The 17,504-nt window shown below is 35.6% G+C and overlaps 1 protein-coding gene across 1 annotated transcript; it reads left to right on the top strand.

Annotated features, from left to right (window-relative positions):
* Positions 1-13,905: 13,905 nt before the first annotated feature.
* Positions 13,906-17,039, top strand: LOC127108066 (triose phosphate/phosphate translocator, chloroplastic). The gene is made up of 12 exons (NM_001427111.1): positions 13,906-14,538; positions 14,629-14,703; positions 14,836-14,901; positions 15,124-15,202; positions 15,343-15,463; positions 15,560-15,655; positions 15,749-15,861; positions 15,957-16,034; positions 16,129-16,245; positions 16,334-16,433; positions 16,558-16,658; positions 16,762-17,039. The coding sequence occupies exons 1-12, from the start codon at positions 14,294-14,296 to the stop codon at positions 16,777-16,779; spliced, it is 1,209 nt and encodes a 402-aa protein (NP_001414040.1). The 5' UTR covers positions 13,906-14,293; the 3' UTR covers positions 16,780-17,039.
* Positions 17,040-17,504: the final 465 nt, after the last annotated feature.

Here is a 17,504-nt window from a genome sequence, read left to right as displayed (position 1 = left end):
GGAATAGATCAATCGTGAAAGAGATGCATGTGGTCATATTTCGACTTATGAGATGCTTATGTTTGAAAATATGATGCATGATATTATACATATTATGCAGCAATGTAGGCTATTTTTGTGAAGGAAGTGATTGGTATCTACAAGAATGAGACTCTAGTTTTGGTTCTTTGGTATGCTGAAGATTCCAATGAACTTGTAGTGAAAGAGAGAACTTTAAGTTACCATAACTGCTGAAGATTTCACATTGATTCTTTATGAGAGAGAATAGTTTATGACCTGATCGAACGACCGTCAAGATGCTCTCATGTATTAAGCGTACACTATAGACTACCGATCTTCCTTTAGATTTTTTTTCAAGTGATTAGGGCAATGCAAAAGTTTTTTCTTTTAGAGCTTTTATTATTCTCAATGTTTTGCAGTATTATTTATCAATAATAATCAATATTTTGCAAACAAAATATAGAAAAGAATATTAGATATGAGAAAGAGATTTTTATTTGATGTGGAAAATTTGTACATGAGATGTGAGTATAAGGATGTGAAATCCTAAAAGAGGAAATTAAAAAAAATAAAAAATAAGGTAAACGGCAATGGGAAATTAATACGAATTTCCATTGATTACAACGCATGCTATTATCCACTGTAAGATTTGAATCCCAATACTTTGCTTCAGCCGACAATGACTATATTGATCCATATCATCTGAATTCTAGTTGTGATGAAATAGGCTCAAATGTTGCAGTCAAATGTCTTTATCCCTAACTTTTTCCTGGACATATTTCACTTTTTCGTCCACCGGGATACCTAATTTTATCTAAATCTCCTTTTCAGGTTTTCGACTTAGCGGGCTTATTATCATCATTTTTTGTTTGATCCCTAATTTTTGCCTGGACATTTCTTTTTTTTTGTCCACTGGGATACCCATTTTTGCCTAGGTTGTCCTTTCGGATTTCAATATAGCGGACACTTTGTTCATCATTTTTTTAGGCATAATATTTTTTACTACATCAGAGTTCACTGGAAGTGGAAACTCCTCCCCATCCATGGTAGTGAGGATCGGGGCTCCGCCTGAGAAGGTCTTCTTTATGACAAATGGTCATTCATAGTTAGGAGTCAAGATGACCATTTCCCAACGCAGACTTAATGACTATCATCAACATATACTTGTATAAACATTTCGATATAATCATGAAAGATAGAATTCATCACCCTCTGGTAAGTTTCCCCAACGTTCTTCAAGCCAAATTAAATCACTACCCACTTGTAGGTGCCTAAAGCTCATGGGCATCGTCCATCTTCGGCACGTCTTCATCTGCAATGAAAATTGTTTATAACTATAATAACCATCAATCATACCCTCAACGTTCCATTTTTCTTAATTACTGGAACGATATTCGCAATCCATTCGACATACCTTGTCGTTCTTATGAACTTGCTTTTCAGGAGTTTTTTTATCTCCTCCTTTATCTTGAACATGACTTCTTACACAAACCGCCTAGGCATCTGCTTGACCGGATTTCCCCCCGACTTTATTGGCAGTTTTAACTCTACTGATTCTCTGCTTAAACCTGGCATTTTGTTATAATCCCAAGCAAAGCATTCTTTAAACTCATGAAGTACATTAATTACCCCTAACTTTAGCTTCGGATCGATGTTGGCACTATTGTAAGTTAGCCTTTTGGTAGATCCATCGCCCAAATCTATTTCTTTAAGTGGATCCTGAGGTTGCATCTTTGTAGTAGACGCGACATGATCCTTTTCGAAAACCAAAGGCTCATCATCATAGATGCAGTCGAGCCTCTGGTGTGTTTGGACATCATTTTCTAAGCCTAACTTCTTTGCCTTGGTTAGGTTTGTCTTCATATTTGCTTTTGCTCTAGGAACTGATGTATGATCTTTTGTCTTGGCCATTTGTCCTACATTGTTTGTCCAGGCTTCTCAAGGATGTGTTTAACTTTTTTCCAATAATAGTTATAGCATCTGATAAATTTTCACTTTGATCTTCATCCTCTTCATATTTGGATATAAAGACAATGTTCTTGTTCTTCTTTTCATATCTATCAGTTATAAAAATCTTAAAAGTTTGTAAAGAACCAATGAGTTCTTCAAATTTTATGCTACTCAATTCTCGGGCTTCTTCAATAGCAGTAACATTCATGTCAAATTTATTAGGAAATGATCTAAAGATTTTTCTTACTAGTTTTTCTTCAGACGTCTTCTCTCATAAGACAAATGAAGTGTTGGCAATTTTATAAAGTTTGATGTTAAAAATTGGAGATGGATTCATCTTCTTTCATTATCAAATTCGCAAACAGTGTTGTGAGAAGCTACAACCTTGACATATGCACTTTGGATGTGCCTTCATGAGCAGTCTTGAGGATCTCCCAAGCCTATTTAGCTTTAGTACATGTGTTGATTAGTATGAACATGTTCTTGTCAACACCATTAAAAATAGCATTCAAAACCTTGGACTTTCCAAGATCATCGTTATCTTTTGCATTAGTCCATTCATCTTTTGGATTTAAGCTTGATGTACAGTATTGAGAAACATTCACGGGGTATTTCCAACCTTTAATCACAACCTTCCAAGTTTTGTTGTTTATGGATTTAAGAAAGGCAACTATCTTAGCTTTCCAATCATCATAATTTGTGCCATCCAAAAACAAGTGGTCTGTTGATAGATCCTACATCCTTTGTGTTGTCCATATGAACATAAAATATCTTTCTTGGAGCCCACCTAAATAGAACAGGGTGCTTGCTTTGATGCCAATTAAAATTATGTTCCTCAGCGGACAAATGTTGGACTAGATGTCTGGGACAACTTGTCCAACTTGTTAAACCAATTGTAACACAATATGACAATAATAAAGAAACAAAGTAAAACAATAAAAAACACAAGAGAATTGGTAACACAGTTCAGTGTAAACAACACATACGTCTGGAGGGAACTCTACCTAAGAAAGGAAATCTACTTTATAATAGAATTAATACAAAGTGTCTTAGATGAACAAGCCCTTTATTCAATACCTTTCTTCTTAATTCTACCCTCAATGTATTTCTATTTAGTTCTAAACTACATAAACCATCTATTATGCCTTATGATATGAATGAAGCAATAATGTGGTGTACAATTAACAACAAACAAAAACCCAACCTAAAACACAAATAACACTCAAAGAGTCTTTATATATAGCAATCCATAGTTGGGCTTTTCTCCTTATATTTTGGCATTGATCTCGTCCAAATATGATGGAGATTCAGTTAGGATTTGTTTCTTCAAATCAACTCCACAAAAGATTTCATTTGATTTGAATTCAAATTTAAATCTCCTTGACTTAAATTTAACTTAATCAAACAAACCAAATTGCTAACAGATAGCAACAACTCTTGTTGCACAAGTAACATAAAATGTATTATAGATAGTTGGAAACATGTGCCCATAGTAATAGCCTTGTCTTGCAGACAAGGGCCACATGTTGAGACATATGTTCCCATGTGTGTCTTTCTTCATAAAAGCAGTTGGGGCCAAATGTGCCACACCAGCTAGAACATCATGTCCAACATGTGTCTTACCATGTTGTTTTTCATAAGGTAGTCAACCCAAAAAGGAACAACGCGGGTCTAGGCGAATCCTTTCGAAAGCATCCCAATAGAGGATGTCTATAAAGCTTCCCTAATCAATAAGCACTCTCTCAATTTCTCAACCATCACTCCCTACAGTTATGACCATGGAGTTGTTATCATATGGATGAATGTCTAAAAAGCCTTTCTCATAAAATGTGATCTCAGACTCCATAACTTCCTTCTTGCTTGATTCAGGGCTAGAGGCCACGCCTTATATAATTAGAATTTGGCGTGTATACCTTCTGCATGAGGAGCTAGTCTCCTCATCTTTGGCGAACCTTCTTACTATAATGTTAAAGGTGTGATGCATAGGTCTGTCCTCGCCTCCCTTGCTTGGTTCCTTGCCTTTCTTGGATCTATGGTTTTTTGAAGCACCTCACCCTTGAGAGTTAGATCAACTTAGAGTCTAGTTAGGGTTTCCTCTGACGTACTTCTTCAAGTGATCCTCTTGAATGATGTGTTTTACTTTTTCTTCAGTTGGTAACAGTTTTTTGTGTGGTGGCCCTTGACCTTGTGAAACTTGCACCACCTATTGGGTTTATGTCCCACGATGTCTGACTTAGGGGCTGGTGCAAGAGGAATGTTCTGCATATGAAGGATCTTACACCATGTTTGCTCAAGACGAGTGTTTAAGGGAGTGAAACTCTTAGTAATCCTCCCATAGTGTTTGAAGGATACCTTATCTCTAAAATGATTCAAACACGAGGTATAATGATTCCTGCAAGATTTTCGTGAGCTATAAGGGTTTTGGTTGCCTGCTACTTAACATCATTGGCCTTCTTTTCATTGTTGCTCTCCTTGCTTTTTATGTAGCATTATGCGTGCATCACTACCTCTGCCAAGAAAGCAACGAGCCTCTAGGCGAGGGATTTTTTTAATGTACATCCTTAAATCCATTTTAGAATTCTCCCGCGAACATCTCCTAGTTGGGATGGACGAACTTGATAGTCGCGTCACTAAAGTGAACTAGATATTCCCTTAAAGATTCTATAAAGCCTTGGCGAGTATTAAACATGTTAGTGGTAAACATTATTCTATGCCCGCGTACCGCGAACTGATGGGCCAATATCTTCACAAAGTCTTGGTAGCTGGTGATTGAAAGTTCTAGCAGGTTCATTTACCACTTTAATGTCACATCCCTAAAGGTTCCCAAGAGAATTTTTCATTTGAAGGAATCATAGGCTCCAATAATTTCGATTTGTATGTTGATGGAATGAACATGCTCTTAAGGGTAGTTGCGTCCATCAACTTAGCCATAAATGGCAGCTTGAAGTTCTTTGGCACAAAGGCTCCCCATATTTTGTCAGAGAGAGGTTAAGGGTCCAAAACCTCAGTGTCCTCAAGAGGGTTAGCCTCATGTTGTCGTTGCTAGATATGGAAGAGGTTATCCTTTAGAGTATAGTTTATCGACATAAGTCTTCCATGACGGCACTCATTTCTACTATGCCGTCTTCATCGCCCTGAAACTACTCTTGGCTAGAGTTGTTACTCCATTATTGATGAGGACATAATCCAAGACATAAATGATACAATGCAAGGCTTAGGAGGTCCTATGACAAGGGCACGTGCAAGAAGAGTCAATGATGCTTTAGTTCACTTCATGATCAAGTCAATAGAATGCATGGGCCAGATTGAAGAAAAAGAGCCCAAGTTTATTCTTATCATCCAAGCATGTGATAAAAGGCCCAATAATGCATAAATAAATAAAAATAAAGGAAATACCAATAACCACACTATAATGGACGAAAATTACAAGAGAAGTGGTAAATAAAGAATTGCCATTATTTTGCCCTTTCAAAAACCCCACTATCTCTTCTTTATTTTGCACTTTCTTTATAATAACTCAATCCACTATCATGATAATTAGTGGTTGAAACCCTTTTGTTTTCTTAGGAGTTATTTTTTTTATCTTAAGCCATTCCTATATAAAGGAGGCATGTATCTTCTTTTTAGATCAATGAATTTTGGCAAGTTTACACATTGTGTAAGTGAGAGTATTTGCTCTTAGGTTCTGGATTGGACCAAAATTGATCTTATCAAGAAATCCTTTTCTTGTGGTGATCCTCATCCATAGGCTTATCATTCTCTCTTGGATTAGAAAGAGTGTGGCGCCTCTTCTACTTAATTCCATCTCTTATTTCTCTTTTATTTCATATCAATCTCGTTTTTTTTATATGCATGTATCAAATTCTGTCATTCTTTCAATTATAAGGCCGATTACTTCCTCTGAGTCACAAAAGAATTAATATTCCAAAAGTTAACAAAGTTGTTTCAGGAATTTTGAAGGAAATGCATAAGTCTCAAATGTTAGTTCATATCAAGTGGTAATCAGAGCATATTCCAAAAAAAAAAAGGGCCAAAATGTGGTAAATCGTCTATATTCTTTGTTCTTTCATTATTATCCATTTATCATTATAAAAAAAATCGAAAAAAAAGAGTTATAAGAAGAAAAAAAAATATAAAAAAAAGGATCTCATTGTTAAAGATTGTGATTCAAAAAAAAAAAAAAAAAAAAAAAAGAGAGAAAAGTTCTATTTTTTTTTTCTTGCCACACTCTTAAAATTCTCCTTGTTTCCTTTGTTTTAGAGTCTCTTTTTTTTGTTTGCTGTTTTTTGTGTGTTGATTATCATCTGAAATTGATTTCTTTGTGTTGATTCATTTTGGTTTCTCTAAAGAACTAAAAGAGCAAATTGAGTGGTAAAAGGCAGAGTGTTTTTATTAGTAAAAAAAAAAGCCAAAAGAAAATAAAAATTGAGTAAAACACGAGTGATTGAGTGTAAACACGTGAGTAGAGTGGTAAGGTCCATTTTTAAACACTTGTTCCTAATTTCACAAATATTTCACAATTATGTCTAGTCCACCTTCACCTAGAACAGCAGCTTTAACTGTTCAGATCGCAGCCATGCGTGACAATTTTGAAAGATTGTTAAGAGAACAAGGTGAACAACTTCAACAAAGAATTGATGAGTTGGAAAGGAGGCCCCAAAATTCTAATGATGGTAGTGGCGATGAGGAGGAAAGAAGACGTAGAAGGAGACAAGGGGGAGATAATTTGAGGGGCATAAAAATTAAAGTTCCAACTTTTGTTGGGAAGAGTGACCCGGAGGCATATCTAGAATGGGAGACTAAACTTGAACAAATTTTTAATTGTCACAATTATTCTAACCTTGAAAAAGTGCAGGTTGCTTCTATTGAGTTCAAGGAGTATGCTTTAGTTTGGTGGGATCAATTGACCAAAGATAGAAGGAGGTATGCAGAACGACCAATTAATACTTGGGAAGAGATGAAAAGAATCATGAGGAGAAGGTTTGTTCCTTCCTATTATCATAGGGAATTGCACAACAAATTGCAAAGGCTCACTCAAGGTTCTAAAAGTGTTGAAGAATATTTCAAGGAGATGGAAGTTCTCAAAATTAGAGCTAATGTAAAGGAGGACGATGAAGCAACTATGGCTAGGTTTCTCCATGGTCTAAATCATGACATTAGTGACATAGTGGAACTTCATCACTATGTTGAAATGGATGAATTGGTACACCAAGCTATCAAAGTGGAACAACAACTCAAAAGAAAGAGCCAAGCAAGGAGAAATTCCACCACTTTCAATTCTCAAAGTTGGAAGGACAAAACAAAGAAGGAAGGTGCTTCATCATCTAAGGAAGCCACGGTTGAAAACAAAGGTAAAACTATTACATCTTCTTCTTCAAGTGTTTCAACTAACAAAAGTGTTAAGTGTTTCAAGTGTCAAGGCCAAGGACATATTGCATCTCAATGTCCAACAAAGAGAACTATGCTTATGGAAGAAAATGAAGAAATTGTTGAAGAGGAGGATGGTGATTATGATGAGGAGTTTGAAGAAGAAATACCTAGTGGAGATTTACTCATGGTGAGAAGAATGTTGGGAAGCCAAATAAAGGAGGAGGATACAAGTCAAAGAGAAAACCTTTTTCATACAAGATGCTTTGTGCAAGGAAAGGTTTGTTCTTTAATAATTGATGGAGGAAGTTGTACAAATGTTGCAAGCACGCGTCTGGTTTCTAAACTAAAATTGGAAACAAAACCTCACCCTAAGCCTTACAAACTCCAATGGCTTAATGAAAGTGTAGAAATGCTTGTTAATAAACAAGTTGAGATTTGTTTTAAAATTGGAAAATATGAGGATGTAGTGTTGTGTGATGTAGTACCAATGGAAGCTAGTCATTTGTTATTAGGAAGGCCTTGGCAATTTGATAGAAAAGCCAATCATGATGGATACTCCAATAAGTACTCTTTTATGTATCATGATCAAAAGATCAATCTTGTACCGTTAAATCCTAGTGAGGTGAGAGAAGATCAAAGAAAAATGAGAGAAAAATATGATCAAGAAAGAAAAGAAAAAGAAAAAGAAAAAGAAAAAGAAAAAGAAAAGAATGAAAAGAAAAGAATGATAAAAGAGAAAAGAAACAAAGTTTAATTGCAAAAAAAAGAGATGTGAAAGAAGCAATTGTGTCACACCAGCCTTTGTACTTGCTCTTTTGCAAGGAGGTGCCTTTGCTAACCACTATTTCTAATGAAAAAAAATTGCCAAATTGTATTGAGTCTCTTTTGCAGGAATTTAAAGAATTGTTTCCGGAAGAGGTGCCAAGTGGTTTACCACCTATAAGAGGAATTGAACATCATATTGATCTCAATCCAGGAGCATCTTTGCCTAATAGGCCAGCATATAGAAGCAATCCACAACAAACTCAAGAGATACAAAGGCAAGTTGCTGAATTGATAAGTAAAGGATGGGTAAGAGAAAGTTTAAGTCCTTGTGTTGTCCCTATTATTCTAGTCCCTAAAAAGGATGGTAGTTGGAGGATGTGCACTGATTGTAGGGCCATTATCAATATTACCATTAAATACAGGCATCCTATTCCTAGACTAGATGATTTGCTTGATGAATTGTTTGGTGCATGCTTATTTTCTAAAATTGATTTGAAAAGTGGATATCACCAAATTAGAATAAGGGAAGGGGATGAATGGAAAACTGCTTTTAAAACAAAATTTGGTTTGTATGAGTGGATGGTTATGCCTTTTGGATTAACTAATGCACCTAGTACTTTCATGAGACTAATGAACCATGTGTTAAGGGAGTTCTTGGGTAAGTTTGTTGTTGTGTATTTTGATGATATTTTGATTTATAGCAAGAACTTAGATGATCATTGCATTCATTTAAAGGCTGTTTTGCAAGTGCTAAGATATGAAAATTTGTATGCCAACCTAGAAAAATGTGTCTTTTGCACCGATCATGTGATTTTCTTAGGTTTCATTGTAAGCTCTAAAGGAGTCCACGTTGATGAGGAAAAGGTGAAAGCCATTCGAGAGTGGCCTCCTCCCAAAAATGTAAGTGAGGTAAGAAGCTTTCATGGTTTGGCTAGTTTTTATAGGAGGTTTGTGAAGGACTTTAGTACCTTGGCAGCACCCCTCAATGAAATTGTTAAAAAGGATGTTGGTTTTAAATGGGGTGAAAAACAAGAGCAAGCCTTTGCTGCCCTAAAGGAAAAGCTCACCCAAGCACCAGTTCTTGCATTGCCTAATTTTTCTAAATCTTTTGAAATTGAATGTGATGCATCTAATGTGGGAATTGGAGTTGTTTTGTTGCAGGAAGGTCATCCACTTGCTTATTTTAGTGAAAAGCTAAAAGGGGCTGCCCTTAATTATTCTACATATGATAAGGAATTGTATTCCTTGGTGAGAGCTCTACAAACTTGGCAACATTACTTGCTGCCCAAAGAGTTTGTCATTCATAGTGATCATGAATCCTTGAAACATTTGAAGGGACAAGGTAAGTTGAATAAGAGGCATGCCAAGTGGGTTGAGTTTCTTGAACAATTTCCTTATGTAATCAAGCATAAGAAAGGTAAATCTAATGTTGTGGCAGATGCACTCTCAAGAAGACATGTCTTGCTTTCTACTCTTGAAACAAAAGTTTTTGGTCTTGAGCATATTAAAGATTTGTATAAAAGTGACCTTGAATTTTCTTCAAAATTTTTAGCTTGTGAGCATACTGCCTTCAATGGGTATTTTAGGCACAATGGCTATTTATTTAAAGAAAAAAAACTATGTGTGCCTAAAGGTTCCATTAGAGAATTACTTGTAAAAGAGGCGCATGAGGGAGGACTAATGGGTCATTTTGGGGTTTCTAAAACTCTAGAATTCTTAAAAGAACATTTTCATTGGCCTCACATGAAAATTGATGTCCAAAAGCTTTGTGAAAGATGCATTGTGTGTAAAAAGGCTAAATCAAAAGTTATGCCTCATGGTTTGTATACTCCTTTGCCTGTACCTGAATTTCCTTGGATTGACATTTCCATGGACTTTGTTTTGGGGCTGCCTAGAACAAAGAATGGCAAAGATTCTATTTTTGTAGTTGTGGACAGGTTTTCAAAAATGGCACATTTTATTCCATGTAAAAAGGTGGATGATGCGTGTCATGTTGCTGATTTGTTCTTTAAGGAAGTGGTGCGCCTACATGGCTTACCAAGGAGCATTGTCTCTGATCGTGACTCCAAGTTCTTAAGCCATTTTTGGAGGACTTTGTGGGGAAAGGTGGGTACAAAGTTATTATTTTCCACTACTTGTCATCCCCAAACAGATGGACAAACTAAAGTAGTAAATAGAACTCTTTCTACTCTTCTTAGGGTTGTTCTTAAAAAGAATTTAAAAATGTGGGAGGAATGGTTACCTCATGTAGAGTTTGCTTACAATAGGGCTGTCCATAGCACTACACAACATTCACCTTTCGAGATTGTGTATGGTTTTAATCCTTTAACACCTCTTGATTTGTTACCATTGCCTAACACATCTATTTTGAAGCATAAAGATGGGAAAGCTAAGGCTGAATTTGTGAGAAAATTGCATGAACAAGTAAAATTGCAAATTGAAAAGAAAAATAAAAGTTATGCAAAAAGTGCAAACAAAGGGCGAAAGAAAGTTATTTTTGAACCCGGGGATTGGGTTTGGATACATATGAGAAAAGAGAGATTCCCATCACAAAGGAAGTCCAAACTTCAACCTAGGGGAGATGGACCATTTCAAGTACTTTCAAGGATCAATGACAATGCCTACAAAATAGAACTTCCAGGTGAGTATGGGGTAAGTACTACTTTTAATGTGGCTGATTTATCTCCTTTTGATGTAGGTGATGATGGTCTAAATTCGAGGTCGAATTCTTTTCAAGAAGGAGGGTCTGATGAGGACATAATCCAAGACATAAATGATACAATGCAAGGCTTAGGAGGTCCTATGACAAGGGCACGTGCAAGAAGAGTCAATGATGCTTTAGTTCACTTCATGATCAAGTCAATAGAATGCATGGGCCAGATTGAAGAAAAAGAGCCCAAGTTTATTCTTATCATCCAAGCATGTGATAAAAGGCCCAATAATGCATAAATAAATAAAAATAAAGGAAATACCAATAACCACACTATAATGGACGAAAATTACAAGAGAAGTGGTAAATAAAGAATTGCCATTATTTTGCCCTTTCAAAAACCCCACTATCTCTTCTTTATTTTGCACTTTCTTTGTAATAACTCAATCCACTATCATGATAATTAGTGGTTGAAACCCTTTTGTTTTCTTAGGAGTTATTTTTTTATCTTAAGCCATTCCTATATAAAGGAGGCATGTATCTTCTTTTTAGATCAATGAATTTTGGCAAGTTTACACATTGTGTAAGTGAGAGTATTTGCTCTTAGGTTCTGGATTGGACCAAAATTGATCTTATCAAGAAATCCTTTTCTTGTGGTGATCCTCATCCATAGGCTTATCATTCTCTCTTGGATTAGAAAGAGTGTGGCGCCTCTTCTACTTAATTCCATCTCTTATTTCTCTTTTATTTCATATCAATCTCGTTTTTTTTATATGCATGTATCAAATTCTGTCATTCTTTCAATTATAAGGCCGATTACTTCCTCTGAGTCACAAAAGAATTAATATTCCAAAAGTTAACAAAGTTGTTTCAGGAATTTTGAAGGAAATGCATAAGTCTCAAAGGTTAGTTCATATCAATTATTCACCATATTTAATGGAGGAGGTGGAGATGGGGATAATACCCTGGTCGTCCGATGTAGTGGTGGCCTAGGTCAAGTTTACTAGGGCGCCAATTGTACTTGTTAAAAATAAATGAGCGAGAACCTATAAATGTGTATGCGATTTTAGAGTTGTTGGTGTTAGAGCAAACTCATGCAACGATGGTGAGAAACTCTTCATCTAAGTGATTTCTCAATTAATTGAATGTTCTTTCTCAACCTAGTTGTTGATGTATTTATAGAGGTTGATTAGGTCTGGATCCTTGGACACATATGACAATTATTATGCTCCTTATAAGAGTGTGGAACTATTATTTATCTTGTTCTTCAAGAGAACGTGGCTTTCCCTATGAGACTAAGCTTCCATGGCGTTAGTGCTCTAGAACACGTCAATCCTCATGTTTCATGAGTGGGTAACAATAGTTTTATACAAGCGCATAAAGCAAGTGATTTAACCAAAGGGTGGGTGCTATAGATAATGGACGCATGTTTTGATAAATGGGCGACTAGGAACCCTACTTTAGGCGTTGTGTGTCATCCGTCTGTCTTTGGTGAACCTCATTTTGTCTTCTATAAATCCTTTACAAATATAGCAATACATGAATGGATTTAAGAAATTGATAAAACTAATTTATTTTTATAAAAATTGCTAAAAATTCATTAGTACTTAGAAAATGGGTTGCGGTTAAAATCAATTCCAATACTTAAATTTATTTCATATTTGAGTCATTTTTACATTTTCGACTAACAGAGATAAGAGATATTTGATAAAGAAAAAAAACTGTATATTTATTTAAGAGAAAAAGGAGAAATAATTTTAAATTATTATTTTTAATTAAAATAGAAATATTATAACAATATTCTTACTCATATCCTGTTTATATATATTTCTTTTAAAACTTTTTTTATTAAATAACCAATGTATCTACTATAATACTAAATATATAATATAAATTAAAAATTAGTTGTTAACCGAACATTCTCAGTCAAAATGTTAATCTTAGTGGACCAAAATTCCGTTGGTCATACTAAATAGTCATTTAACCCTGTTTAATCTAGGGGTGTTCAAAACCAAATCAACCCAATAGAAAACCGCAAACCAAACCAAACCAAACCGAAACCGCAAAAAACCGCATTTGGTTCGGATTCGTTTGGGTCATTTTTTAATAAAACCGCACGGTTTGGTTTGGTTTGCGGTTTGTATTTTGCAAACCGAACTAAACCAAACCAAACCGCATTATGTTATAACCCAAACTTCACTTATCCCACATCCAACCCAAACCTCAAACCTAGTATGCCTTAACCATACAAGTACAAACAATTTTCTCTTAATCACACTTAGGGTTTCAATTTCAACCTTCTTAAATCTATCATAGTAGTATCACACATTCTTCTCATATTCTTTTTCATGTAGGTCTCTCCTATTCTACTCTAATAAGTCCTATATTATGTTCTTTCTTTTTTATCTTTTATGTTACTATTTTCTCTTCCAATTACGTTTTTATTGCACTTTTCTTCTCAATCTCGCATCTCTTATGTTCTTTTTTTCATCTTCTCTAATCTCTCATCTCATATGTTTTTTATTTATTTTTTATTATAATGTCTTTGATATTATTTTATGCTACTATTTATATTTGTCTTTTATTCCACTTTTGTCTAATCTTATTTTTTGTATATTGAATGAAATGTTTTTGTCTAAATATGATGAATTTTGATGTTATTTAGTAATGTATGAATGACTAAACACAAAGTTATGTCGTTATTTATAGGAGTATATATGGCTCAATAAAAATATTATAAAAAACCGAACCAACCCAAACCGCATGGATTTGGTTTGGTTTGGTTTAGTTTTATTTCTAAAAGCCAACCAAACCAAACCAAACCGCATACTTTTTTCTCTTGCGGTTCGGGTGATTTTTATCGCAAAAACCGCCCAAACCGCACCGCGAACACCCCTAGTTTAATCCTGATAAATTATATTAAATGAATAGTCAAATAATCAACTCATGTTTTCTTTTCATGTAGTTTTAAAACACTAGCCTTTTGGTTTAAAAAAAAGAACACAGGCTTTTTACAATCACAAAAGTAAATAAAAGAGAAACTCATCTTTTCGGTGACAAAATGAGTCATTCCGTGACATTAGTTAGTGTTACTAGTACTTAGTACTATTAAACAACAAATTGAGAGTAGCGGTAATATATAACCCCTAACGTAACTATCGATCACAGGCAAAGAAGGACATTACATCATGATAAGGCACCTGTGATTCTTTTGAAGAAAAAATTACAAGCTTATTCATTCATCCAGTCACCACCAATCACTGATTCCACCTTGGACACAAATCTCCCCCAACAGATAAGAGGGCCCCACCTCTCCCATCCAACCACAACCATATCCTCTCACCTCCACCATAACACCCTACTCTCTCACCATCAACGCCAACAACACCGTATACTACACCCTCCTCACGTGTTCTGCGATACACTCGATTACACCCCGAACAACGGTTAACGAGAACCACAGGTATCTGAACAAAACAAAAACATCCTCACAGCAACCAACATTGTCCATATATCACGCACTCTAGTTGTTTATCGTCTTTCAACATTTTGATTCTCATGGAGTCACGAGTGCTGTCACGCGCCACCACTCTCTCCTCCCTCCCTACCCTCAACAAACTGCATCGGCTACCCCTCGCCAATGCTTCTCTCCCCTCCGTGAAATCGTTCGGATCAGTCTCCGATGGCGGGAACCTCGTATGGGGAAGACAACTTCGTCCGGAGCTCTGTTCTCCAGTGCTTAAGAAAGGTGCTTCACTTCTCCGTCCTTGTCCCGCCACTGCAGGAGGAAACGATTCCGCTGGGTGAGGTCCGTTTAATCCGTTCTGACTCAGTAAACTCAGTCTCAACACTGTACTCACTAATGTCGTCGTTTTGTGTTTTTTTGTTTACAGTGAAGAGAAGGTAGCTCCGGTTGGATTCTTCAGCCGGTATCCAGCTCTTACTACCGGTTTTTTCTTCTTCACTTGGTACGTCACACAACAACAACAACTTACGACAGTGTCTATGTTGTGTTTTTTTCTGTGTACTCGATCGTGTGCGTGTGTGGTTGTCATCGATCGCTTTGAGTTTGAAATTACGTCTTTGTCCTTTTGATGCAGGTACTTCTTGAATGTGATTTTCAACATCCTCAACAAGAAGATCTATAACTATTTCCCATATCCTTAGTAAGTTACTCTAACTCGTCGTGTTCCTTGATTTATGGAATAATGGAATACTAATTAATTAATAGCTTCTGTATAGTGTTATTATATAACTATAGTAATTAAATTTCTTTGTGTACATGTTAGATTCATATTATTATTAAAGAAATGAAATTATTTAAATTTCCTAGTTTCTCGTTTCTCGTTACTCGTCTTAAGTTTTGTTGAATTTGATTGACTCTGCAGCTTCGTGTCGGTAATTCATTTAGCTGTGGGAGTGGTGTATTGTTTGGTGAGCTGGACCGTGGGCCTCCCTAAGCGCGCTGTAAGCCCAATTCAATATCTCCGGCCCATATTCCAAATTAGTATTTGCTAGCCACACCACCACTTTTATATGTTCACCTTATTTAAGAACTTTTAATGAAATCAATCTTTTTGTGATGCATATGGTTGTTATTTGTGTAGCCTATTGACGGTAACCTGCTGAAGTTGCTGATTCCAGTAGCTGTGTGTCATGCATTAGGCCATGTCACTAGCAATGTCTCATTTGCAGCCGTTGCTGTTTCTTTCACACATACCGTTAAAGGTAGCAAAATTTCATGATAAAGATGTGGAATGAGGTTGTATTGTATCTACTTTCATTTCTGAATGTGATAATGAATGAAACTTGTGTTTTCTTCAGCTCTTGAGCCATTCTTTAATGCTGCTGCTTCACAATTTATACTTGGACAATCAATTCCCATCACTCTATGGCTCTCGTTGGCTCCTGTTGTTATTGGTAACTTCTTCTCATCGATCTCATTCATTGTTCACAAGATTTTAACTAGACTTTGCAATTTGTGGTCATTTTATATGTGAATAATCTATGCAGGTGTGTCAATGGCATCATTGACTGAACTCTCATTCAACTGGCTTGGCTTCATAAGTGCTATGATTTCAAACATTTCCTTTACATACAGGAGTATCTACTCAAAGAAAGCCATGGTTAGTTATATATATATATTCTATCACTTCATTACTTACTACTGTTTTTTTTCTTCATGTTATATATAATTATTGTTAAATAACTCTTTCTGCAGACTGATATGGATAGTACCAATATCTATGCCTACATTTCAATCATTGCTCTAATTGTCTGCATACCGCCGGCCTTAATTGTAAGTGAACTAGTCAAATCTTTCTTATTTCCTGTGAAATTCGCTGTTACTTTTGGCATTGTGTCCTCACTTATTTTATGATTTGATCCCTTAGATTGAAGGGCCTACACTGTTGAAGACCGGTTTCAATGACGCAATTGCTAAAGTAGGTTTGGTTAAGTTTGTATCAGATCTCTTCTGGGTTGGTATGTTTTACCATCTCTACAACCAGGTAATTAAATCCTCCTTTTCCATATTGAGAATTTTACTTTTAGTTTAAGACTCTTTTAACTTTTGCTCGTTTCAATTTTCATCACTAGGTGGCAACTAACACATTGGAGAGAGTGGCTCCTCTTACTCATGCAGTTGGCAACGTACTCAAGCGTGTATTCGTCATTGGATTTTCGATCATTATCTTCGGTAAATATTGTTTTCTTCCATCATATCATTGCACTCTTCTTAAGTTTCGCCATGTTTATTTGTTTATATTAGGTTTTCTTTCAAGAAATCTGACATTTTGATTGGATGTAATTGCTTCACACAGGCAACAAGATTTCCACTCAAACTGGCATAGGAACTGGCATTGCAATTGCTGGAGTAGCACTCTACTCTTTCATCAAAGCCCAGATTGAAGAAGAGAAGCGAGTGAGTACTCGTGTTTTCATTTGATTTTTGTATACTATATATATAGAATAGCCAAATAAACAAATGCAACTGACATTATTACCCTTTTATTTTTCTTGTGCAGCAAGCAAAGGCAGCTTAAGGTGTCAACTTGAGGATGTCCAGCACTGTAAATCATCACAAATTTCTTTCTAAATAATTGACTTTGTTTCAGTATTGTACTATCTTTGTGATAGCACGCATTTCATTTTCGTTCTTTATTTTTGTCAAATATTTCCCCTTGTTCATTCAGAAAACAACGACTTGCTGATTTGCAGTCTTCTTTTGACGACTGAAAAATGATGTATCCATTATTGCCATAAATAGCTCTTAAAACCATTATCAAAGTTCTATTCACAATCAAACTCATAACATGCACTCGATAACACACACACACACGTACGCAGTCTCTAGCTTTCACAACATAGTTATGACAAGGCATATAAGCCTCTTTGTTGGTTGTTGAGTCTCAACTTCATCATCTCATGAACTAAGCAAACTATTCAACCCCGTAACTTTTTAACTTTAAGCACCATATATATATATACGAGCATACCTCTCTTGAGCAAACTATGATCTGACAAATTTAAAATCGTATGCAACTTTATAAAGTTGTTTTTGAGATGAAATCTATGTATGTCTGGTTAGATAGGGTTGTAATCCCTACATTGAGTAGCAAAGAAAGCATAATCTAGTGTTTTAGCCATAAAAAACTAGTCTTTTAAGATGGACTCCTCTTATGAGTTTAAGGTCTCTTTGACAATGTTATAAGGATACTTATTCAACTTTTTTACTTATCGTTGTTGAGGTTTATGGCATAATTGTCAG

This window comes from Lathyrus oleraceus, chromosome 7, assembly GCF_024323335.1.
Source record: "Lathyrus oleraceus cultivar Zhongwan6 chromosome 7, CAAS_Psat_ZW6_1.0, whole genome shotgun sequence".
NCBI classification, from domain to species: Eukaryota; Viridiplantae; Streptophyta; class Magnoliopsida; order Fabales; family Fabaceae; genus Lathyrus; species Lathyrus oleraceus.
Note: the sequence above shows the minus strand (reverse complement) of the source record. Positions and strands in the feature narration are given on the sequence as shown.